The 25,308-nt window shown below is 43.2% G+C and overlaps 1 protein-coding gene and 1 non-coding gene across 2 annotated transcripts in view; both read left to right on the top strand.

Annotated features, from left to right (window-relative positions):
• Window positions 1-25,308, top strand: part of Tep1 (telomerase associated protein 1) — a 59,964-nt gene that overhangs the window by 2,729 nt on the left and 31,927 nt on the right. The window contains exons 2-14 of the mRNA XM_042701084.1: window positions 737-1,231; window positions 1,993-2,178; window positions 4,343-4,477; window positions 5,322-5,483; window positions 5,831-5,992; window positions 6,300-6,371; window positions 9,411-9,535; window positions 9,967-10,124; window positions 18,932-19,041; window positions 19,911-20,001; window positions 20,221-20,407; window positions 23,796-23,964; window positions 24,751-24,909. Coding sequence (XP_042557018.1) covers window positions 761-1,231; window positions 1,993-2,178; window positions 4,343-4,477; window positions 5,322-5,483; window positions 5,831-5,992; window positions 6,300-6,371; window positions 9,411-9,535; window positions 9,967-10,124; window positions 18,932-19,041; window positions 19,911-20,001; window positions 20,221-20,407; window positions 23,796-23,964; window positions 24,751-24,909 — 2,187 coding nt within the window. The 5' untranslated portion in view covers window positions 737-760. The remainder of the gene's footprint in view (window positions 1-736; window positions 1,232-1,992; window positions 2,179-4,342; window positions 4,478-5,321; window positions 5,484-5,830; window positions 5,993-6,299; window positions 6,372-9,410; window positions 9,536-9,966; window positions 10,125-18,931; window positions 19,042-19,910; window positions 20,002-20,220; window positions 20,408-23,795; window positions 23,965-24,750; window positions 24,910-25,308) is intronic.
• Window positions 16,549-16,650, top strand: LOC122126634. Its single transcript, XR_006150983.1, has one exon. It is a non-coding gene; the product is annotated as a U6 spliceosomal RNA (small nuclear RNA).

Here is a 25,308-nt window from a genome sequence, read left to right as displayed (position 1 = left end):
ATCTGAATACAGTGTCAATAATCACAAGTAGATTATAAGGTTTCAACAAAAGTGGCAGGAGGAATGGCAGTAGATCTGAGAGGCAGGGAAGGAGTAGTAGCCATGTAAGGTGTGTATACTTCTAACCCCATCTCTGGGTATGCAGGCAGAAGAATCATGAAGTCCTGGGCTCTAGAGGGCATCTTGTTGCCCAAACAAAACAAAAAGATTTGGTAGTTTACTGGATAATAACAGAATGCCTTCCCTTTCTGGACCCCTTATTATATTTAAGTGTCAGGCACTGGTTCCAAGTGTACATATTTTTCCCCTAATTCCTATAGGTCTTTTTGTAAGGTTGGTAGATAAGAAAGCAGAGCCACAGAGTTAAAATAGGTTGTCCGAGGTCTCATGGTAGAGAAACCAGAATTCAAAGTCAAGTTTGTCATAGTCTGTTTTTACATTTGTTTTGTTTTACTTTGCTTTGTTTTAGTGCCAGTAATAGGACTTGAACTCAGGGTCTGAGTACTATCTCTAGACTAGTACTGTACCACTGAATCTGAAGGTCCACTTCTGGCTTTTGGTGTTTAATTGGAGATAGAGTTTCATGTTCTTTCTTGCCCAGGCTGGCATTGAAGTACCATCCTCAGATCTCAGTCACCTGAGTTGCTAGGATTATAGGTATGAGCCATGGGCTCCCAGCTTAAATAAATAAACTTCTTTAGATGGCAAGTTCTCATCTATTTCTCTTTCTTTCTAGGTGTATACTAGTTGGGCTTCAGCCATGGAGAAATTCTATGGGCATACATCTGCCCGCTCACATATCCTCTCCTTGGAGAACCGTTGCCTGGCCATGCTTCCTGATTTACAGCCCCTGGAGAAACCACAGATGTCTGCCCGCTCAGACATCCTCTCCTTGGAGAACCGGTGCATGGTTCAAATTCCTGACCTGAAGACCATGAAACAATCTAACAGGCATTTGTCTGTCCACTCAGATATCCTCTCCTTGGAGAATCAGTGCCTGGTTACCCTCCCCACTGTAAAGAGCATCTTGTCTGCCAGCCCCTTGCTCCAGTGCCTTCAGACATCTCAAACGTTGCAAGCTAATTTATACAGTTTGAATACCCAAAACTACCTGTTCTCTGAGCCACCAAGCAGGACAGTTCAGTATCTCTCCGAGGGACTAGACCTTCCTACTTGTCCCAAGACTCTGAAATCCATCTCTACTACAAAACGATTTCAGAAAACAACTTTGGTAATGGTTCCATACACTCATCTGGACTCCAGCCTTGTCTGTTATATACTCTTGTCACTAGCTTAATGCCTCTACTTCTCTCTGTAGTACTCTGTATTTGGTACTGTTTCTCCTCAGTTTTTTCTGAGGTGCTTTCCCTATCCCCCATTGCTGATTTCATTAGTATCCCTGTTTCAAAGATTCTGGACCAAGCTGGGCACTCACCAGTGTAATTCTAGCTTCACCACTTGAGCCACAGATCCATTTCTGTCTTTTTTTGTTGGTTAATTGGAGATAAGAATATCACAGAGTTTCCTGACCAGGCTGGCTTTAAACTGTAATCCTCAGATCTCAGCCTTTTGAGTAGCTAGGATTGCAGGCATGAGCCATCAGTGCTTGGCTCTAAAAATATCTTTAAATCATTAAGGAGGAGCATGAGGGATCTCAGGCTCCCAGGCTGTGAGAGCAGTAAGGAAATAGAAGAGGAAGGAAGATCATGAAGCATCTAGTTAAAGGCCCAGTAGAAGGTTGTATAGGGTAGAAGAAAAAGGAGGAGGAGGAGGAGGGGGAGGGGGAGGGGGAGGGAGAGGGGGAGGAGGTTGTATAGGGAAATGTATGACCATGAGAGCACTGGGGCATATAAGACAGACTAACACTGATCAGTATTAGGGTGGGAAGAAGAGGGGTTTAACATTGCTACACAGAGATGTAGGTCTTTCCTATATCTAGAAGTCACCTTCATCCATGTGTTTGAGTGCATGCTGTAATTCCTATTCTTTTAGGGGCTTTGGTGCTATTCAGAAGAAAAGGAAAAGCCAAAAGAAAAGGAAGAAGCAGAGGCCCAAATGCCTTTTTATAGTCTAAGTTTGGGAGAGGAAGAAGACATGGAGCCCCTAGGCCTAAAGCTCACATCTGGGAATTCTGAATCTCATCCTGAGCCCACTGATCAACTCCTTCAGGAAAAGAAGGTAAAACTTTGAGAGTTGGGAAAAGTTGATGGTGGTAGAGGTATAGAAAGGACAGAGACCAGAAACAGCTTCTCTCTAAGTGTAAGGGAAAGAAGGAGACATAACCTAATTTCTGTTCTTCCTGATTCTTTTTCTGACCCCTAAGTTGATTAGACAATCGTCTTTTCTGAATGTGGGGTCTATTATCTCTATCCTTTTTCTTTCTTTAGTGCTGTTACTGGGGTTTGAACTCAGAGCCTGGACACTGTCCCTTAGCTTTTTTGCTCAGGCTAGCATTCTACCACTTGAGCCACAGCTTTACCTCTGCCTTTTTGGTGATCATTTGGAGATAAGAGTCACCTGCCTAGGTTGGCTTTGAACCTTGATCCCCATATCTCAACTTCCTGAGTAGCTAGGATTATAGGTGTAAGCCACCAGCACCTGGCTTTCCCTTTATTTCTTAAGCTGGATTCTTTTTTTTTTTCTTTAATTTCTTTTTAAAATTTAATTTTATTGTAAAGATGCTGTACAGAGGAGTTACAGTTACATGAGTAAGGTAATGAGTACATTTCTTTTTTATCTTTTTTTTTTAAATATATTTTTTATTGTAAAGATATTGTACATGTGGCTCAGTGGTAGAGCGCTTGCCTTGCATGCCTGAGGCCCTGGGTTTGATTCCTCAGCACCACATAAGCAAAAAGAAAAAAAGCTGGAAGTGGTGCTGTGGCTCAAGTGGTAGAGCGCTAGCCTTGAGCTAAAGAGCTGAGGGACAGCGCCCAGGCCTAGAGTTCAGGCCCCATGACCAGACCCCCCCCCCAAAAAAAAAAAGAAGATACTGTACAGAGGCGTTACAGTTATATGAGTAAGGTAATGATTACATTTCCTATCCAGCATTGTTACCACTTCCTCTGTTTTTCCCCTACCATCCATCCCTTCCCTCCTCACTTCCCAAACTCCTCCCTCCTCCCTGCTCCCTCCTCCCACCCTCGAAGTTGTAAAGTTCATTTTCAATATAGTGTCTTGTACATCTCATTGTTACAATGGGTCAGCTTGTATCCCTATTTAATCATTTTGTTTTTTTCCTTCCCCTCCCCAAATTAGAAAATGTATATGTAAGATGCAGAGCACTGGAATCAAATACAGTGAAAACAGGGGTTATACCATGGGGGAGGAACATATCAAAGAAACAAAAAAATCACATAGTATACGTTAAAAACAATAGCAAGAAAGAAAAAACCAATTGTGTCCCTATCTTGGGGTTCATTTTGCTTAGCATCATCTTATATGGTCATATGTACATACCTTTTGACCTTTTCTGCTTGTCCTAGACATATACTAGTTATTTCAAATAAGGGAAACCATGGGACCTATGTTTCTTTGGGCCTGGCTTACTTCACTTAATATAATTTTTCCAAGTCTTTCCATTTCCTAACAAATGGGGCAATATCATTCTTTCTGCTGGAGGCATAGAATTCCATTATATATATACCATATTTTCTTGATCCATTCATCTACTGAGGGGCATCTGGGTTGGTTCCATATCTTAGCTATGGTAAATAATGCTATGGTAAATAGTTATGTTGGTAGTTTTAGTATGGTCTTGTTTGTGATCATTTGGGTAAATGTCCAAAAGTGGGATTGCTGGATCATAGGGGAGCTCTATGTGGAGTCTTTTGAGAAACTGCCTTACTGTTTTCCAAAGTAGTTGTTGAGGATTGTTACTTCCTTTTTTATTTTTCACCTACTGTCCCTTCCCTCCCCCACGTCCTCCACTCCTCCACTCCCCCTGAAGTTGTAAAGTTCATTTCCAACATAGTGTCTTGTGAGTATCATTGTTGTAATGGGTCATCCTATGTTCTTGTTTCAGCATTTTGTTATTCCCCTTCCCCTCCCCAAATTAGATAAATGTATATACAAGATGCAAGGTACCAAAATCAAATACAGTGACAACAGGGGATATACCATAAGGGGAAGAACATACAAAAGAAACAAAAAATCACATAGTACATTAAAAAACAACAACAAAGAAAGACCTCTTGTATACATATATTGAGGTTCATTTCACTTAGCATCATCTTATATGGTCATTTGTACAAGCTTTTGAGCTTTTCTGCTGATCTGATAAGATTATCCTAGACAAATACTAAGTCTTTTATCTTTACTCCTTTCTTCTCCCAATGTCTAGATGGTTCTACTGGGCTTACTATGTTCTACTCTGGCCTCAAATGTAAACATGAAAGATGCAAATGACTCCACCCAAGCTTTGATCCTTGAAGTCTGCAGAGAGCTGGCTATTTTGGAGCCTGAGTTCATCCTCAAGGTATTGTGCAGTAAAGGAGGGATAGAAAGCAGGAAACTGGGAGGTGGAAAATGTGATTACTGTGTGTGAGAGGTAGAAGAAACTTAGTAAGAGAATAGGATTTTTAGGTGAATATGAATCTAGTCCCTGCAGCTGTAAAGAGTAATAAAAGAAGCCAGGCACCTGTGGCTCCCACCTGTAATCCTAGCTACTCAGGAGGCTGAGATCTGAGGATCAAGGTTCAAAGCCAGTCTGGGCAGAAATCTCTGTGAGACTCTTATCTCTAATAAACTACCAGAAAACCAGAAGTGGTGCTGTGGCTCAAGTGGTAGAGCGCTAGCCTTGAGCTGAGGGACAGCGCCCAGGCCCAGAGTTCAAGCCCCACGACTGACAAAAAAAAAAAGTAATAAAAGAGGCTGGGTACCAGTGGCCCATGCCTGTAATCCTAGCTACTCAGGAGACTGAGATCTGAGGATCATGATTTGAGTATAGCCTGGGAAGGAAAGTCTGTGAGACTATTCTCAAAATAATCACCAGAAGCCAGAATTGAAGCTGTGGCTCAAGTGGTTGAACACTAGCTTTGAGCAAAAAAGGTAAGGAACAGTGGGGCTTGAGTTCAAGCCCTAGTATAGGGGCGCGCGCGCGCACACACACACACACACACACACACACACACACACACACACACACACACACACACACACACACACAAATTTATGAAGGGTTTCCCAAGCTAAAGGGCTTGGACTTTATGTGTTGTAGACATTATAGAGTATTCAGGAAAGATTTTGGCAGGCAGACAAGTTAGTTTAGGGTATAGAGCTACAGAGTCCAAGATGCTAACCATCTCCACCCTGTGCTCTAGGCAGCTTTGTACACTAGGCAACAGCTGAACATACGGACTGTGGCCAATAAAGTCTTGGCCATTGCTGCCTTCTTGCCAGCCTGCCGCCCCCACTTGCGACGATATTTCTGTGCCATTGTGTACCTGCCTTCTGATTGGATCCAGGTAGCAGAGTTCTACCAGGTATGGCACTCAGTTCCCTTTCTTTTGCTGTTGGTATCTGTGGAGAACATTTTTTTGATAATTCTGAAAATTTTCAGGGCAGCCACTTCCTGTATAATGTTGGGTTGCCCAACAGAGGAAATACGGGGGAAAGGTTGAACCAAAGTTTGAGAAGTTTATCTTATTTTATTATGGATATTTATAATGATGAAAATAAGACCAGAGAATAGTGGTGACTTGCTCAGAGCCACAGGAACTAAAATTTTTGAGGTGGGCTAGGACCTTGCTCCCTCTTCTGAGTCTCATACTGCTTTTTCTTGTTTTGTTTGGAGAACTTAGTCTCTCATGGTTTCCTCTTTCTGTGACAGGGCCTGGTTGAAGAAGATGAGAACAAGCTGGTGCCCCTGCCTGCCTGCCTCCGTGCTGCAATGACTGACAAATTTGCCCAGTTTGATGAGTATCAACTAGCTAAGTACAACCCACGGAAGCACCGTGCCAAGAAAAGACCCCCCTGCCCGGCCCGCCCTCCAGTCAGTCCCTGCCTCAGCCCTTGTCATTCACAACTCAGGCCTCTTTTCTCTGGGAAGGGATGGTTAAATGAGCTGGGGGTGAGGGTGGGATCCTAAAGTAAGCATTTGACATGTCCTGGGCAGCAACCAAAAATGTCAGAGATAACCAGAAGCACTGGGAGAGCTCAGTAGCAGAAAGGGCAAAGTGGGGCTCTTCCTCAGCTGGCTTCCTTTTTGATAGAAATGAACATTCAGGGCTATTGAAATGGTTTCTCCAGGGAGAGCCTCAAAGTTTCCCTTCTTGAAATAGCTTCTCTTGTCCCTGTAGAAAATGGAGTGTCCGTTTTCTGAGAGGCGTTTTCCAAAGAGCCTTTGGCCACTTAAAAATGAACAGATTAAGGTGAGTCCTTTGTTCTGGAGTTGTATATGTGCATGTAGTCTTTTCTGAGCTGATATTTACAAATAGAATTCTTCCCCGCTCCCTTTTTTGTTGGCAGTGGGGTTTGAACTCAGGCCTGGACACTGTCCCTGAGCTCTTTTTTCTTTTTTCTTTCTTTTTCTTTTCTTTTTTTATTTTTTTTGTCAGTTATGGGGCTTGAACTCTGGGTTTGAGCGCTATCCCTGAGCTCTTCAGCTCAAGGTGAGCACTCTACCACTTGAGCCACAGCGCCACTTTTGGTTTTCTAGTGGTTTATTTGAGATCAGAGTCTCATGGACTTTTCTGCCTGGGCTGGCTTTGAACCATGATCCTCAGATCTCAGCCTCCTGAGTAGCTAAGATTACGTGAGCCACTGGCACCCAGCTTTGTCCCTGTGCTCTTTTGCTCAAGACTAGTGCTCTACCACTTTGAGTCACTTCTTAGAAACAGAATTCTATTAGGTTTAAAAATACTAATAAGAGGCCTGGGAAAGTGGCTCAGTGGTAGAGCGCTTGCCTTGCATGCATGAGGCCCTGGGTTCGATTCCTCAGCACCACATAAGCAAAAAGAAAAAAGCCGGAAGTGGCGTTGTGGCTCGAGTGGTAGAGCCCTAGCCTTGAGTTGAACAGCTGAGGGACAGCGCCCAGGCCCAGAGTTTAGGCCCCATGACTGGACTCCCCCCCCCAAAAAAAACAAAACAAAACAAAAAACTAATAGGGCTAGGTGCCGGTGGCCTAGCTACTCAGGAAACTGAGATCTGAGGGCTGCAGGGAGGAAAGTCCCTATGAGACTCTTATTTCCAATAAACTACTCAAAGACCAGAACTGGAGCTGTGGCTCAAGTGATAGATTGCTATCCTTAAGCAAAAGACTTCAGGCCCTGTTTTCAAGCCTCACACTGGGAAAAAAAAAACCCTAATAGGGTTGGGGTATATTAAGTAGGGGAATATTTGTCTAGTATATATAAGGCCCTGGATTTGATCCTCCACAATGCAAAACCAAAACAAAATAGAACAAAAAATGAATAGTGGTAGGTACATGCCATTTTCTTGCCTCAAGATTCTCAGCCAGGATTACTGTGGGATTCAAATATGAGGTTTAAACTTTTTTCTATTTTATTATCCTTAATATCATGTTTACTCTTAGGTTACATGCTCAGTAGTTTGTGGGGCTTAAACTCTGGGCCTGGGTGCTGTCCCTCAGCTCTTCAGCTCAAGGCTAGTGCTCTACCACTTGAGCCACAGCGCCACTTCTGATTTTTCTGGTGGTTTATTAGAGATAAGAGTCTCACTGAGGGCTGAGAAGGTGACTCAGTGGTAGAGCACTTGCCTTGCATGCATGAAGCCCTGGGTTCGATTCCTCAGCACCACGTAAGCAGAAAAAAAAAAGTTGGAAGTGGTGCTATGGTTCAAGTGGTAACGTGCTAGCCTTGAACTGACGTGCTAGCCTTGAGCTGAAGAGCTGAGGGACAGTGCCCAGGCCCAGAGTTTAGGCCCCACGACTGGACCCTAAAAAAAAAAAAAAGAGTCTCACTGACTTTCCTGCCAGGCTGGCTTTGAACCTCTATCCTCAGATCTCAGCCTCCTTACTAGCTAGGATTATAAGCATGAGCCCCTGTGCCTGGCTTGGGATATCTATCTTTCAGAGGAAGTGAGGAAGTTTTGCTTTTCTTTTTTTGAGATTGTCTTCCCTTGTAGTCCAATCTGGCCTCTAATTCTCAATCCTCAGGTCTCTGCCTCCTGAGTGCTGGGATTATAGATATACACAAATATGTCTGGGTCTTTTGTTTTTGTTTTGAAATGAAGTCTTATTGTTGCCCAGGTTGGTTTCATCCTACGGGGTTTTAGTGATCATCTTGTCTCAGCCTCCCAATTAGCTTTGCCGGTAGACATGCAACTGCACTCTTTTTATGTTTGTCTTTTTTTTTAAATACGTTTTTTATTGTGAAGATACTGTACAGAGGGGTTACAGTTACATGAGCAAGGTAATGAGTACATGTCTTAGCAAGCATTGTTGCCTCCCCTTTTGTTTTTCCCCTACCAACCCTTCCCTCCCAGGTTTGTCTTTTTTTTTAAACCCAGGATCAAATGATCATTGCCTGTAATCCTAGCTACTGAGGAGGTTGAGATCTAAGGATCATGGTTTGAAGCCAGCCCAGGCAGGAAAGCTTGTGAGACTCTTACTTTCAATTAACCACCAAAAACCCAAAAGTGGAGATGCGGCCCAAGTGTTAGAGTGTTACCCTTAAGAAAAAAAAAAAAGTATAGCCACAGTGCCTAGGCCCCGAGTTCAAGCCCTAGGACTGGCAAAAAAATAAAAAAATAAATTGTACGACAAAGAGGTTTAAATTCAACATCTCATTTTAGGAATATAGTACATGAGCTGATGTCTTATATTTGTTTTTTTGTTTTTTTTATTTTTTTATTGTGAAAATACTGTACGGAGGGGTTACAATTACATGGGCAAGATAATGAGTACATTTCTTATCAAGCATTGTAGCCTCCTCCTTTGTTTCCCCTTCCCATCCCTTCCCATCCTCCCCCGCCCCCCACCCAATCCTCCCTGTAAACTCCCCCCCCCAAGTTGTAAGGTTCATTTTTTGACATAACATGATGTCTTATATTTCTTATATTTGTTGCTGCATATTTTACATTCTGTTCTTTCTCCAAATCCATTTTTTTTTTCTGTGCTACTAGGGCTTGACTCAGAGCCTGGGAACTGTCCCTTACCAGTTTTGCTCAAGGCTGAGCTCTACTGCTTGAGCCCCTTCCAGCTTTTTGGTGATTAATTGGAGATAAGAGTCTCAAGGACTTTCCTGCCTGGGTTTGAATTGAGATCTTCAGATCTCAGCTTCCTGAGTAGCTAGGATTATAGGTGAGAGCTACTGGTACCTGGCCATCCAAATCTGTTTTACGGAAAGAAATTATCTGATAGGTAGAGCATGTTCACGGGCTCTGCTTTCTGAAGAAAATCTATGAAATGGTTGAAATGACCCCCTTTGGGACTTGGACTGTTTCCACAGTTTGAGGCAGACTACAATCCAGTACCAAAGAAAAACAGCCAGCCAAAGTTCACCCTGAAGAAGTTAGTACAGCGACTGCATATCAACAAGCCTGCCGAGCATGTCCAGGCCCTGCTGGGCTACAGGTGAGAAGCTACATGCTGCACATATGTTCCATCATGGTGACTCCATCATAGTTCATCTATGCCCCAATCTTGATAGTTCTTTTTTTTTTTGGGTCCGGTCATGGGCCTGAACTCTGGGCCTGGGCGCTGTCCCTCAGCTCTTCAGCTCAAGGCAAGCACTCTACCACTTGAGCCATAGCGCCACTTCTGGCTTTTTTTTTCTGGTTATGTGGTGTTGAGGAATTGAACCCAGGGCCTCATGCATGCAAGGCAAGCACTCTACCACTGAGCCACCTTCCCAGCCCCCAATCTTGGTAGTTTTAAACTTAGAGCAACACAAGTTTGGGCAAGCCTGGGCAGATGTTGTCAACATGACTGACTGGCTTTGTTTAAGTCCCCTTTTCTACTTTCTGCTAGCTTTGAAATGATTGACAATTTCTTCTCTGTCCTAGGTACCCCTCCAGCCTACAGCAGTTTTCTCAAAGTCACCTCCCTGGGCCATGGGATTCTAGCAGAGCTGGGCAACGGATGAAGCTATCTAGACCAGAGACCTGGGAGCGTGAGCTGAGTCTTCGGGGCAATAAAGCTTCTGTCTGGGAGGACCTCATTGGTAGGGTGATCTTGACCATCTAATTCTTCCTTCCCTCCCTCCCTCTCTCCTTCCTTCCTTTCTTCCTTCCTTCTTTTTTTTCAGTTTCTTGTGCCTATACTGGGGCTTGAACTCAGGATCTCTTGTCTTGTTCTTGCTTGGCTTTTTTTTATACAAGGCTGGTACTTTGCCACTTGAACCACACCTCCTCTTCTAGCTTTTTGCTAGTTAATTGAAAAAGAGAGTCTTGTAGACTTTTCTGCTCAGGCTGGATGTGAACTGTGATCCTCAGATCCTCAGATCCTTAGCCTCCTGAGTAACTAGAATTATAGGTATGAGTCACCAACACCCAGCTCTCTCTTCGTATTTTTTTTTTGTCTGCTATGGGGCTTAAACTCAGGGCCTGGGTGCTGTCCCTGAGCTCTTTCACTCAGGGCTAGCACTCTACTACTTTGAGCCACAGCTCCTCACTGGTTTTCCAGCAGTTAATTGAAGAGAAGAATCTCTTGGACTTTTCCTGCCCAGCTTTGCTTTATATCACAGTCCTCAGATCTCAGCCTCCTGAGTAGCTAGTATTACAAGTGTAGGCCACTAGTGCCCAGCTCTCTCCTCTTTCTTGTCTCTACCTTTTAGGTCTTGACTGGAAGGTTTCCATGGCAGTTATTCTTATGTCTAGTAATTACCTTACTGAAAATAGTTGGATTTATAAGATTTGCCATTCACCAGTCACAAAGTGGACAGTGATGACTACTTTGGGTATTTTTTTTTTTTTTTTTTTTTGGTCATGGGGCTTGAACTCAGGGCCTGGATATGTGGTGACTGCTTTGTATGCAGTTGGCATCATAGATAGGCCAGTATCCAGTTAGGTAATACCCAAGTCTGTCATTTATTTATTTATTTTAATTGTGAAAATACCATACAGAGGGGTTATAATTACATGGGCAAGGTACTGAGTACATTTCTTATCAAGCATTGTTGCCTCCTCCTTTGTTTCCCCTTCCCATCCCTTCCCATCTACCCTACCCCCACCCCTCGCCAAAGTTGTAAAGTTCATTTTTTGACATAACATCTTATACATCTCATTGTTGCAATGATACCCAAGTCTTTATCAGCATGTGACAAATGTGGCAACTCTCCTATGACCATATTTCTACTATTATACCTGTGTAACTAATTTCAAACAAGATAGAACTAGCTTTTGGCACATTGGAATCTCTACAGAAGCTCATATTTAGGTCATGGAAGATTCATGTAATTTGTCTACACTGTAAATATGATAAATATTCAAATAGGGTAGGATCACTTTGTTCTTTTCTGTTTTTATTGTTAGTTTGAACTATAGAACTTTTTTTCTATTATCACATATATCTTTGTTTCCTTTGGCTTCCTCTTTTATCTTTGAAAATTTAGAATCAATTTCTTTTTGTTGAAAATATCTAAATTAAAGCCTGGTATGGTGGCGCATACCTGTAACCCCAGCACTCAGGAAGCTGAGGGCAGACGATTGAGAATTTAAAAGGCCAACCTGGACAACATAGTGACTTTGAAACCAGCCTGGGCTTTATAAAAAGAACCCTGTTTTAACTTCCTGCTCCCATCCCCTAAAAAGAAAAGTATCAGCCAGTGCTAGTGGCTCATACCTGTAACCCTAGCTACCCAGGAGGCTGAGATCTGAGGATTGTGGTTTGAAGCCAGCCAAGGCAGGAAAGTCTATGAGCCTCTTATCTATAATAAACTGTAATAAGGTACTCAGAAAAAGCTAGAAGTGATGCTGTGCTTCAAGTGGTAGAGAACTAGTTTTGAGCAAAAGAAGCTCAGGGACAGTGCCTGGGCCATGAGTTCAAGCCCCAGGATCAGCAAAAATGAAAATAAAAACAAACATAAAAAAATCTATCTTCAGGGCTGAGAAGTTAGTTGGTTCAGTGGTAGAGTGCTTACCTTGCATGCCTGAGGCCCTGGGTTCGATTCCTCAGCACCACATAAGCAAAAAGAAAAAAGCCGGAAGTGGCACTGTGGCTCAAGTGGTAGAGTGCTAGCCTTGAGCTGAAGAGCTGAGGGACAGCGCCCATGCCCAGAGTTCAGGCCCCACGACCGGACCCAAAAAAAATAAATAAATAAAAATCTACCTTTAGATCTGTGCCTGATTTTGTTTTTCTTTAGCTCAAGGCTGACACTCTAATACTGAGCCACAGATCCACTTATGCTTTTATGCTTTTTGCTAGTTAATGGCTAATTAGAGTCTCAGAGACTTTTCTGCCTAGACTGACTTCAAACCATGACTTTTAGATTATAGCCTCTTGAGTAGCTAATATTACAGTTGTGAGTCACTAGCACCTGGCTTGGGTGAAATTTTATAGACTTCACATTTTGGAACTTTAGAAGCCCAGACGTTTTGCCTTTTTGTTGGTGTACTTCCTGTTATGGATAGTACTCAGGGCAGCCCAAATTACTCAGCTATTTATTATATTCTCTATCTCTGTGAGCATTACTAGTGGTGTTGAGTAGAAGAATCACATGAAATCTCTGCCATTTGGGATCAAGATCCTTCTGATTTCTGCCAAATGCTGGTGGGATGGAGGAACCTAGGTGATAGTTAGCATAAACAGATGGTTTTAAAAGTACCATCCCTACTTCCTCCCTCTAGATGAAAACTACTGACTGAAAATTCAAAATTTATCATTCATCTTGTCTGAGGCAATACCCATAGTCAAATCCTTTGTTCTCCTGAGGTTTACTCTTTTTTTTTGGTCAGTTGTGGGGCTTGAACTCTGAGCCTGAGCACTATCCCTGACCTCTTCAGCTCAAGATGAGCACTCTACCACTTGAGCCACAGTACCACTTCCATTTTTCTGGTGGTTAATTGAAGTTATGAGTCTCACAGACTTTCCTGCCCAGGTTGGCTTTGAACCATGATCCTCAGATCTCAGCCACCTGTGTAGCTAGGATTATAGGCATGAGCCGTTGGGCTACTTTTTCTTTTTCTCTTCTGTTCTTTTCTTACTACTTCTTTTCACTTTTTTTTTTTTCTGAGTTAGGGTTTCCCTATTCAGCCCAGGCAGGCTTCAAACTTTGGAGCTGGAAGTGTGGCTTAGGTGGTAGAGCTCCAGCCAATGAGTGAAAGCATAATACTGAGTTTGAGTAGTGATCTCTGACCAAAACAACAACAACAACAAACAGAATTTTTCTGCCTTTGTGTCCTGGGTGCTGAGAGGTATGCTCTTGGCTTCAGAATTTTATTTATTTTAGTCAGTCATGGGACTTGAACTCTATGCCTGGACCCTGTCCCTAAGCTCTTTTGTTCAAGGCTAGTACTCTACCACTTTGAACCACAGCTCCACTATAAAAGTCCCACAGGAACTTTTCTGCCTGGACTGGCTTTGAACCATGATTCTCAGATCTTAGCCTTCTGAGTAGCTGGGATTACAAGTGTAAGCCACTGGCGCCTGGCTTCTTTTATTTTTTTTTTGTGAGAGACAGTCTCAATAAATAGCTCATGCTGACTTCAAATTTACATCCCTTCTGCTTTAGCCTTCCAAGTGCTGGGTCTAAAGATGTATACCACCATGCTTCAGCACCCAGGTTTTGAATATATACAGTAAAAACATTGTTGAATACTTCAGAAAATGTGTGTATTTCAAAATTATGCACACACACACACATATTTTAGTCTGTTTTGGGACTTGAACTTGAGCTCTTCAGCTCAAGGCTATTGCTCTACCACTTGAGCTACAGTGCCACTTCTGGTTTTCTGGTGATTAATTGGAGATAAGAGTATCAGATTTTCCTGCCCAAACTGGCCTTGAACTGCCATCCTCAGATCTCAGCCTCTTGAGTAGATAGGATTACAGGCATGAGCCACAGTTGCCCTGCCTCTAAAATTATATTCTTTTTTTTTTTTTTTCTGTTGGTCATGGGGCTTGAACTCCGCCTGGGCGCTGTCCCTCAGCTCTTCAGCTCAAGGCGAGAGCTCTACCATTTGAGCCAAGTGCCACTTCTGGTTTTCTAGTGGTTTATTGGAGAAAAGAGTCTCACGGACTTTCCTGCCCAGGCTGGCTTTGAACCGCAATCCTCGGATCTCAGCCTTCTGAGTAGCTAGGATTATAGGCGAGAGCCACTGGCGCCCGGGTTAAAATTATATTCTTTTTTTTTTTTTTGGTCCAGTCGTAGGGCCTGAACTCTGGGCCTGGGCACTGTCCCTCAGCTCTTCAGCTCAAGGCTAGTGCTCTACCACTTGAGCCACAGCGCCACTTCCGGCTTTTTTTTTTCTGCTTATGTGGTGCTGAGGAATCGAACCCAGGGCCTCATGCATGCAAGGCAAGCGCTCTACCACTGAGCCACCTTCCCAGCCCAAAATTATATTCTTATACTAGTATATTGTATACTTTAAAAAATTAAAAAAATAGTTAGATGCTTGTGGCTCACATATCTGTAGATACTCATGAAGATGAGACCTGAAGATTCATAGTTTGAAACTAGCTAGGGCAGAAAAGTTCATGAGATGCCATCTCCAGTTAACCAATGAAAGGCAGAGCTAGATGCATAGCTCAAGTGACAGAGGGCAAGCTGAGCCAGCATGAGGCCTGAATTCAAACCCTAGTACTGCCAAAAAGAAAAGGAAATGTACAAAATATAGATTAAAAATAACAATGAAGGGGCTGGGAAAGTGGCTCAGCAGTAACGTGCTTGCCTTGCATGCATGAGGCCCTGGGTTTGATTCCTTAGCGCCACATAAACAGAGAAGGCCAGAAGTGGTACTGAGGCTCAAGTGGTAGAGTACTAGCCTTGAGCTGAAGAACTCAGGGACAGAGCCCAGGCCTAGAGTTCAAGCCCCACAACTGACAAAAAAAAAAAAAGAAAAGAAAAAAAATACTAATGTATAAAATGAAATATGAAAATATAATAGTATGAAATATACAAAATATAAAATAAATTTAGGTATGCAGCCCCCCATTGGAAACTATAGGTCTCATTAATATGTTTATGAATATTTTTTAATTAAATGAGTAAATCTTTCAATCTCAAAGATAAATGTCTAAATTATAGAACAATATATATATTGGACTTTCTATAGCAATGATCTAGAAAGCCTTGCAAAAGCAACAGCTGAGAAAACTTGAGTTGATAATGGACACAGTAGTCCTTTTCAGTGGGTATAGAACCTCATTGTTCCATGTGTTTGTAAATAAGAAGTATGATGGGAATCATGCACAGTGGAACACATCTATACTCTCAGTTACAGGGAGCTGAAGCAGGAATATTTTTTCAGTACAGGAGTTTGAGATCATAGACAACATAGCCCATCTCAAAATAGAAAACAACAACAACTAAAGAACTGGTGGCTCGTGCCTGTAATTCTTGTCACTCAAGAGGCTAAGATCTGAGTATCATGGCTAAAAGCCAGTCCCAGCAAGGAAGTCTGTGGAGCTGTGGCTCATGTGATAGCATGTTAGCCTTGAGTGATAAAAGCCAAGTGAGTGCATGAAGCCCTGAGTTCAAGCCCCCAGTCCCAAGCACCAAAAAAAGAAAAAGAAAAGGAAAGGAAGAGAAGGAAGGAAGGAAGGAAAGAGGGAATTATTAGGCAGGATGGTAGTTCAGTGGTAGAACATGTGTTTAGCATGCATAAAGCTTTAGTTTCAATCTTAGCACCAGGAAAGAATTATGACTAGAGAATCCTAAGACTTCCAGAAGGCTAAAGTTTCTAGCTACAATATCAGTGAGACCTAGATGACTTAAATAGCTACCATCATTCTCTGGGTGATGGCTGTGGATGGCATAGGCTAGTACCCAGTGTGTGAACTCCAGGGAGGACTGGTAAGCATGGTCTCTAACATGCTCTGGCACCTCTGGCAGTGTCCAGAAACAGTATCACACCTAGTGTGTGTGTGTGTGTGTGTGTGTGTGTGTGTGTGTGTGTGTGTGTGTGTGTGTGTGTGTGTGTGTGTGTGTGTGTGTGTGTGTATACATATATATAGATAGATAGATTATAAAGAAAAGACCAATATTATGCCGGAGTCAGTGGCTCACGCCTGTAATCCTAGCTATTCAGGAAGCTGAGATCTGAGGATTGCGGTTCAAAGCCAGCCTGGGCAGGAAACTCCATAAGACTTCTATCTCCAATAAACCACTCAGAAAACCTGAAGTAGTGCTGTGGCTCAAGTGGTAGAGTGCCAGCCTTGAGCTGAGGGACAGCACCTAGGCCCAAAGTTGAAGCCCCGTGACTGAAGAAAAAAAAAAAAGACGAATATTTCCCATGTAGATTGAACCTAAATGTTCCCTCAACCCATATGTTATATGTGATATATATCATTGAAGTTTAATATGACTTATACCTACTTATCTTTGAATTGTAGATCAATATAGAATGATATTTTTTAGTATTAACTAAAGGAAACCTCTAAAATTGACCTTAGCCTTAAAAAAGTCTTAAGAACTTATGATTTAAAATGCTCACTTTGGCAGAACATACACTAAAATTGGAATGATACAGAGATTAGCATGGCCCCTGTGCAAGGATGACATGCAAATTTGTGAAGCATTCCATATTAAAAGTTATGATTTAAAATTGATCCGAACAATCATAGGTATAAATGAGTAGTGGGGCACTGGTGGCTCACACCTGTAATCCTATCTACTCAGGATGACAAGATCTGAGGATCTAGGTTCAAAGCTAGCCCAGACAGGAAAGTCCATGAGACTCTTATCTCCAAATAACTAACAAAAAGGCAGAAGTAGAGCTGTGGCTCAAGTAGTAGAGCCACTAGCCTGAGTGAAAAAGCTAAGGGACAATGCTCAGGCTCCAGTACCAGCATTAAAAAAAATTTGGAGGGGCTGGGAAGTTGGCTCAGTGGTAGAGCACTTGCCTTGCATGCCTGAGGCCCTGGGTTCGATTCCTCAGCACCATATAAACAAAAAGAAAAAAGCCGGAAGTGGTGCTGTGGCTCAAGTGATAGAGCACTAGCCTTGAGCTGAAGAGCTGAGGGACAGTGCCCAGGCCCAGAGTTCAGGCCCCACGACCGGACCCCCCCCAAAAAAGCTTGGAAACCATTGTTCTAAACTAGAGAATACATTTTTCCAGTTGAACTCAATTTTAGCATTAGAGACATTAGTAATTATTTTGTTCATTGAAACAGATATGTAACTAATAAACAGTACTGATAAGTTTGCAGATATTTCTGGTCAATCCTGGTTTTATCTTTCTAAACTTTTAAAACATTTGCTTTTATTTGTTTGTTTGTTTATTTATTTAATTTATTTATTTGCTGATCCTGTGGTTTCAACTCAGGGCCTTGTCCCTCAGCTTTTATTTTTGCTCCAGGGTAGTGCTCTACTTCTTAAGCCACAGCTCCACTTCTGACTTTTTGATGGTTAATTGGAGATAAGAATCTCAGGCTTTCCTTCTTAGGCGGTTTTGAACCTTAATCTCAGATCTTAGCTTTTCTTTTTTGTCCCTCAGCTCTTCAGCTCAAGGCTAGCACTCTACCACTTGAGCCACAGCGCCACTTCCGGCTTTTTTTCTTTTTGCTTATGTGGTGCTGGGGAATCGAACCCAGGGCCTCAGGCATGCAAGGCAAGCGCTCTACCACTGAGCCACCTTCCCAGCCCAGATCTTAGCTTTCTGAATAGCTAGGATTACAGGCCTGAACCATGAGGCCTAGCTTCTTTTTGAATGGGGGTTGAAGGTTTGACTCAGGTGGTAGAGTGTCAGCCAATGAACAAAATGTCAGATTTAGAACTCAAATCCTGAAGACTTGGAAAAAAATTATATTAAGTGAAGTAAGCCAGACCCAAAGAAACATAGGTCCCGTGGTTTCCCTCATTTGCAATAATTAGTATACAGCTAGGATAATCTTACCAGATGAGCAGAAAAGCTCAAAAGCTGTGTACATATGACCATATAAGATGATGCTAAGTGAAATGAACCCCAAGATATGGATACAAGAGGTCTTTCTTTGTTGTTCTTGTTTTTAATGTACTGTGTGATTTTTTTGTTTCTTTTGTACATTCTTCCCCCTGTGGTATATCCCCTGTTGTCACTGTACTTGATTTTGGGACCCTGAATCTTGTATACATTTGTCTAATTTGGGGAGGGGAAGGAGAATAACAAAATGCTGAAACAAGGACACAGAATGACCCATTGCAACAGTGATACTCACAAGACTCTGTGTTGGAAATGAACTTTACAACTGTGGGGAGGGAGAGGAGTGAGAGAGGTGGTGGAGAGAAGGGATAGCAACAAAGGAGGGAGTAACAATGCTGGACAAGAAATGTACTCATTGCCTTATTCATGTAACTGTAAACCCTCTGTGCAGCATCTTTACAATAAAATTAAAAAAAAAAAGAATTCAAATCCTGGTCTCGGACCAGAAATCAAAAGTGGGTTGGGTATGTGATGGTAATGCATCAGTTAGTGAGCACAAGTAAGATCAGGTAGTGAGTTTGAGTCCTAGTTGCACAATATTTTAAAAATAGATTAGATTGGGCTGGGAAGGTGGCTCAGTGGTAGAGTGCTTCCCTTGCATGCATTAGGCCTGGGTTCGATTCCTCAGCACCACATAAGCAAAAAGAAAAAAGCTGGAAGTGGCACTGTGGCTCAAGTGGTAGAGCGCTAGCCTTGAGCTGAAGAGCTGAGGGACAGCGCCCATGCCCAGAGTTCAGGCCCCACGACCGGACCCCCCACCCCCCCCAAAAAAAATAGAATAGATTATACATAGTCCCCCATTCCCTCCACCTGGAACTTTCCAGATTGAACCTGAATTTCTTGCTCTGGTCTTTGACCTCTCTCTCAGTGCTCATTTGCTTTCTTCCAATCTCTGCCCCATCCTCCACAGACAATGGGAAGCTTCCATTCATGGCTATGCTTCGAAACCTGTGCAACTTGCTGCGAGTTGGCATTAGCACCCGCCACCATGACCTTGTTCTGCAGAGACTCCAGCACTCGGTATGTGTGAGGGTGGACAGACTGTGGCTCTACTTGAAGACTGATTATGAAAATGCTGCTGCTGACATAGTGGTGGCCGGGCTTTTCTGAGTACCCAAGAAAGGCCAGGGTCACCAGTCTGTTTCACTGTGGGCTGCAATAGGTGTGAAAATGCAAAGGCAGATATGTTGTCTGAAGTTTCAGTACGTCATTTGAGAAATTATAGTACCACTTAAGAACTTTCATTTTTAATTTCTGAGCTTCATGACTACCAGAAAGAATCCTTTTTTGTTGTTGTTGTTCCAATACTGGGGCTTGAATGCAGGACCTCAAACTTTTTGTTAGCTTCTGCTTAAGGCTGGCACTCAACCACTTGAGCCACAGCTCTACTTTTGACTTTTTTTTTTGTCGGTTGTGGGGCTTGAATTTTGTGCCTGGGCACTGTCCCTGAGCTTTTCAGCTTAGGGCAAGTGTTCTACCACTTGAGCCACTGTACCACTTCTGGGTTTTCTGGAGGTTAATTGGAGATAAGAGTCTCACGGACTTTCCTGCCCAGGCTGATTTTGATCCTAAGATCTCAGTCTCCTTAGTAGCTAGGATTCTAGGCAGGAGCTGCCAGCACCCAGCAAGAATCCTTTTTATAATTTAACCAACCAGAGGGAGTATAGTATAAAATAAATGAGAGCTCTTCTATAATTTTATATTTCCTCTCTTGTATGTTAAAATGATGACTTTCTTTTCCATGTATCTGAAATTGTTTCCCTTTCCTCATCTTCCTACCCATCTCACAATTGGTTGGTAAGAATGAAGTGGTTACTTAATTGCCATGGCCTCCTCAGCATCCCTATTCTTCCTGGTCCTCTGCTCATGGTCCTTCCCTTGCTTTTCAGAAATCTGTGATTCATAGTCGGCAGTTTCCATTCAGATTCCTTAATGCCCACGATTCCATTGATAACCTTGAGACTCAACTCCGGAATAAAGGTATTAGTATTAGCTTCCTTCTTCCAATGTCTGCGTAGCTTTCAAGTCTAAATGAGACAGGCCCTCTGGTATTCTCAGCTCCTTATCTTGTAGACTTGGGGTGTGTGATAGGCAGAGGTCAGACACTTGCTAGCCCTGGGGATCAGAACATATTAGTGGCAGGATAAGATGAAGGAACAGAGGCTATCTGACTCACATGTTTTTCCTGTCACCACACAGCATTGCCCTTTCCCTCCAATTTAAACCTGATGAGGCGGATAATGAATAGAATCTTTAAAAATATCAAGAGGCCTGCTAATCCAAGACACTTTCGCAGCCTAAGTCGTCGGCAGCTTCGGGCAGCTATGGCAATACCTGCGATCTACAAGCAGCTGCAGTGGGAAAAGCTGAAAATAGAAAAGATCAGGTGTGTGTATGTGAGTGTGTGTGTGTGAGAGAGAGAGAGAGAGAGAGAGAGAGATATCTGGGAGCCATAAGTATGAACTAGGACATTTGTTGATGAGGGGAGGGGCTTCACAATTGCCTGGGAACTACAGCTGTTTTTCTGGAAACATGTGCTTATAGTTATCCCTGTATAGATCTGCTTGGTTTTACCAACATCTCCTGCACAGCAAAACCTGACCTTAACATTTTTCTGGCTCTATTCCCTGTAATTATTTCATTCATTCCCACGGACTCTGTCTCTCTCTCTTTTTTTTTTTTAAATCAGTTGTGGGGCTTGAACTCTGGGCCTGGGCACTGCCCCTCTGCTCTTCAGCTCAAGGCTAGTGCTCTATCACTTGAGACACAGTGCCACTTCTGGTTTTCTGGTGGTTTATTGAAGATAAGAGTTTATTGAAGATAAGATTTAGCTGGGTGCTGGTGGCTCACGCCTGTAATCCTAGCTACTCAGGAGGCTGAGATCTGAGGATCGTGGTTCAAAGCCAGCTCAGGCAGGAAAGTCCGTGAAACTCTTATCTCCAATAAACCACCAAAAAACTGGAAGTGGCACTGTAGCTCAAGTGGTAGGCCACTAGCCTTGAGCTGAAGAGCTGAGGGACAGTGTTCAGGCCCAGAGTTCAAGGCCCAAGACTGACCACAAAAAAAAAAAAGTCTCAGATTTTCCTGCCTGGGCTGGCTTTGAACCGCAATCCTCAGATCTCAGTCTCCTTAGTAGGTAATACAGGCGTGAGCCACTGGCACCCTGCTTCTCTCTCTTCTTTAGTGCTCTCTCTAACTCATCTATGGTTTATTGTATTGTTCTTTGTAATAATTGTTTTTCTTTTTATTTCTCTTTCTCTTTGTCTCTTTCTCTCTCTCTGGACTTGAGACTTAAATTCTCTTGCTTTTGCTTGGCTTCTCATGAGAGAAGTCTGGTGCTCTACCACTTGAATCACAGCTTTGCTTCCTACTTTTTGCTAGTTTATTGAAGAAAAGAGTCTCATGGTCTTTTCTTTCTGGGCTGGCTTTGAACTGGAAACCTAAGATATCAGGTTCCTGAGTAACTAGGATTACAGACATGAGCCACCAGTGTCTGGCTTATCATTTTTTTGAATCAAGTCTATGCATTGCATTTGGTTGTTCCTTCTCTTAAATATCTCAATCTTCCTTTTACATCAGCAAACTGCTGTGAAACCAGATTCAAGGACCCCATCAAAAGTCCCATGTTCTGGAATTGTGTGTTTTCCTAGGTTGTTTTTTAGTTTCATATCAGTTGGCATGAGCACTAAAGACTTAAATCTAAGCAGGGTGCCGGTGGTTCATGCCTATAATCCTAGCTATTCAGGAGGCTGAGATCTGAGGATCTGGGTTCAAAGCCAGTGTGGGCAGGAAAGTCCGTGAATCTCCAATGAACCACAAGAAAACTGGAAGTGAGGCTGTGACTCAAGTGGTAGAGTGCTCGCCTTGAGATGAAGAGGGGACAGTGCCCAGGCCCAGATGACTGACTAAAAAAAACAAAAAAAGACTTAATGTATTTAGATTTAGTAATTTTTTTTAATTTAATTTAATTTTTTTGTCGGTCCTGGGGCTTGAACTCTGGGCTTGGACGCTGTCCCTCAGCTCTATCAGCTCAAGGCCGGTGCTCTACCACTTGAGCTACAGCACCACTTCCGGTTTTCTTGTGGTTTATTGGAGATAAGAGTTTCACGGACTTTTCTGCCTGGGCTGGCTTTGAACCTCGATCCTCAGATCTCAGCCTCCTGAGTAGCTAGGATTACAGGCGTGAGCCACCGGCGCCCAGCTGTATACATCTTTATAATAACAGTTTTAAATTTTTTTTTAAAGAAAAGAGAGTAAGGAAAGAGGAAGGAGGAAAAGGGTTTTAATTTTTTTTTTTTTTAAAGAAAAGAGAGTAAGGAAAGAGGAAGGAGGAAAGGGGAAAGGGGAGAGGGGAGAGGAGAGATAACTAGGCTACCAATCTTCTATGAGCACTAATCAATCCTGGCATCACTCTAGGAGGGCTCATCAGACTTTTTTTTTTTTTTTGTCAGTTGTGGGGCTTGAACTCTGGGCTTGGGCGCTATCCCTGCACTCTTCAGCTCAAGGCCAGCGCTCTACGCTTGAGCCACAGCACCACTTCTGGTTTTCTAGTGGTTAATCAGAGATGAGTCTCACGGACTTTTCTGCCCAGGCTGGCTTTGAACCATGATCAGGCGTGAGCCACTGGCGCCCGACACTCTTCCTATTACTTTTTTGCTGAGGCAGGTCTTGATATGTAGGCCATGCTAGCCAGGGATTCACTATGTAGTCCAGACTGGCCATCCTCCTGCCTAGCCTCTCCAGTGTACTATGTATGTATGTATGTATGCATGCATGCATTTATTGTGCCAGTACTGGGACTTGAATTCAGAGCTGAGTACTTCCCTTTTCTTTTGGTCCATCGTGGGGCCTGAACTCTGGGCCTGGGCACTGTCCCTCAGCTCTTCAGCTCAAGGCTAGCGCCCTACCATTTGAGCCATAGTGCCCCTTCCGGCTTTTACTTTTTGCTTATGTGGTGCTGAGGAATTGAACCCAGGGCCTCAGGCATGCAAGGCAAGCGCTCTACCACTGAGCCACCTTCCCAGCCCAGTACTTCCCTTTTCATTCAAGGCTAGAGCTATATTATTTGAACCACAGTTCCACTTCTGGCTTTTTGGTCGTTAATTGGATATAAAAGTCTCACAGACTTTCCTGCCCAGTCTCAGCCTCCTGAATAGTTAGGACTATAGGTGTGCACTACAAGCTCCTGGCAATTTTCTCCTTTTTTTTGGTTTTGGTTTTTGTTGTTTTTTGTTTTGTTTTTTTGGTTGGTTGTGGGGCTTGAACTCTGGGTCTGGGCGCTGTCCCTCAGCTCTTCAGCTCAAGGCTAGCACTCTACCACTTGAGTCACAGCACCACTTCCGGCTTTTTCTGCTTATGTGGTGCTGAGGAATCGAATCCAGGGCCTCATGCATGCAGGGCAAGCACTCTACCACTGAGCCATCTTCCCAGCCATGGCAGTTTTCTTCTTTAAAATACAGTTTTAAGGATTGGGCAGTTACACTTGCCTCACCAAGGAAGTATGGATTAAATGTTAAGTGTGCCAGGCAAGTAGCTTTATAGGTGACTTCCCCTCTGCTGCCATGAGAATGGATTACAAAAGTTCTGTAGCATGGGGAAAAGGCAACCTTCCTTAGCAAGAATGGAGGCAGCAGTGGAAAGATGGGTGGTGCTGGGAACTAAGAAAGAAATCAAAATATTTATATGGTGACAAGGTCTTGTCCTTCCACCTGCCTCAAAGTGGCAGGCAGACAAGGGCCTGAACCTATGCCTGACTATGCCTTTCCTTCCTGCAGACAATGTCATGATGATGTTGAGATGCTGGACAGGTACCGCCAAGCCTTGGAAGCAGCTGTGAACCTCTCAGTGAAGCACAACCTGCCCCTGCTGCCAGGCCGCACACTCCTGGTTTACCTGTCAGATTCTGGTGCAGATAGAATCTGTCCCAAGAGTAACACACAAGGGGTAAAAAAATGAACTAAAATAAAACAAAACAAAAAATAAGCCAGGTGCAGGTGGCTAATGCCTGTAATTCTAGATACTTAGGAACTGAGAGCTGAGGATTACAGTTTGAAGCCAGCCTGAATAGGCTATGAGCCTTTTATTTCTAATTAGCTATCAAAATAGCCGGAAGTAGGAATGTGGCTCAAGTGGTAGGCCACAGCTCAGAAACAACACTCAGGCTTGTTCAAGCCCGAGAGCCAGCACTAAATAAATAGCATTTTCTAAGGGGGTTGATAGCACTCTGGGAATCATGAGAGGTATATAGCCCAGGCTGGCTAGAAACTGTGTATTCCAGATTGGTCATGAATTCAGCATCTTCTTGCCTCGCTAGATCTGGTTTTCCCAGGAAAGCACACAGACTGAACTAAATAACGTGGATTTGCTTCCAGCCACCAGTCCTTGGACCCTAGGCTTTGGTCATAATTCTCTTTATGGATGGTAATACTAACATTTCACATTTTACTAGTACTTAATACACTGGATTTCTGTCCCATAATATATATCTCAGTTTCACCTTACTACTCCATCCAAGTATTGAATCTGGGAAGCGATTCTAGCTTTGCCTCACCCCCACAATCAGCTTTTCCTGAGGGCTGATGAAGCTGACCCATCCTAACTGGAGACTTGGCCCTTTTCCATTTCCCCAAAGAAGCAGAGGTATTTGGCCTCCAGAGTTGCAGGGAAGGGGCAGGGATAGATTATGAAAATGAAGGAGCTTTCTTTCACCCTAATGTTTGCCCCTACTAGCCCCAACTGAATTATGTGCTGCTGCTGCTGGGAATGATGATGGCACGGGCAGAGCAGGTAAAGGTCTTGTTGTGTGGGAGAGGAACTCTGAAGACTGCAGAACTGAAGGCAGAGGAAGGTATTCTGAAGACTGCTGGCAAACTCCAGGCTCAAGTCCAGGTAAGACACTCACCATTCTATCCAAAACCATGAAGGGACACAAGCAAGAGAATAGTCTAAATAGGAAAGACATGGATATCCAGACATGAGATAAACTTGGGCATTATAGGTGAGACCTTATCTCAAAACAAAAAACAACAACAACAAAAAACAGGCATGGATACATACAGTTCTGAAGATTTCCTAAGCAGACTAGTTTGTTTTTTGTTTTTCTTTAATTGATTATAGTAGACTGCTTTCAAGTGCTACAATGAGAAACTGGAGACAGAGAACTTACTAGAGGCAAAACTTCAGCTCTGGGGGATGGGGAACACAGCATTGTCATCAGCATGGCTCTGGGGAGGACTCAGGACACATAGGGAAGGAAGAGATCTTATCTTGAAACAGGAATTGAGAATG

Source organism: Dipodomys spectabilis, unplaced genomic scaffold (assembly GCF_019054845.1).
Source record: "Dipodomys spectabilis isolate Male_0828 unplaced genomic scaffold, ASM1905484v1 ptg000286l, whole genome shotgun sequence".
Lineage (NCBI taxonomy): Eukaryota > Metazoa > Chordata > Mammalia > Rodentia > Heteromyidae > Dipodomys > Dipodomys spectabilis.
This window is presented reverse-complemented; position numbering and strand designations above follow the sequence as displayed.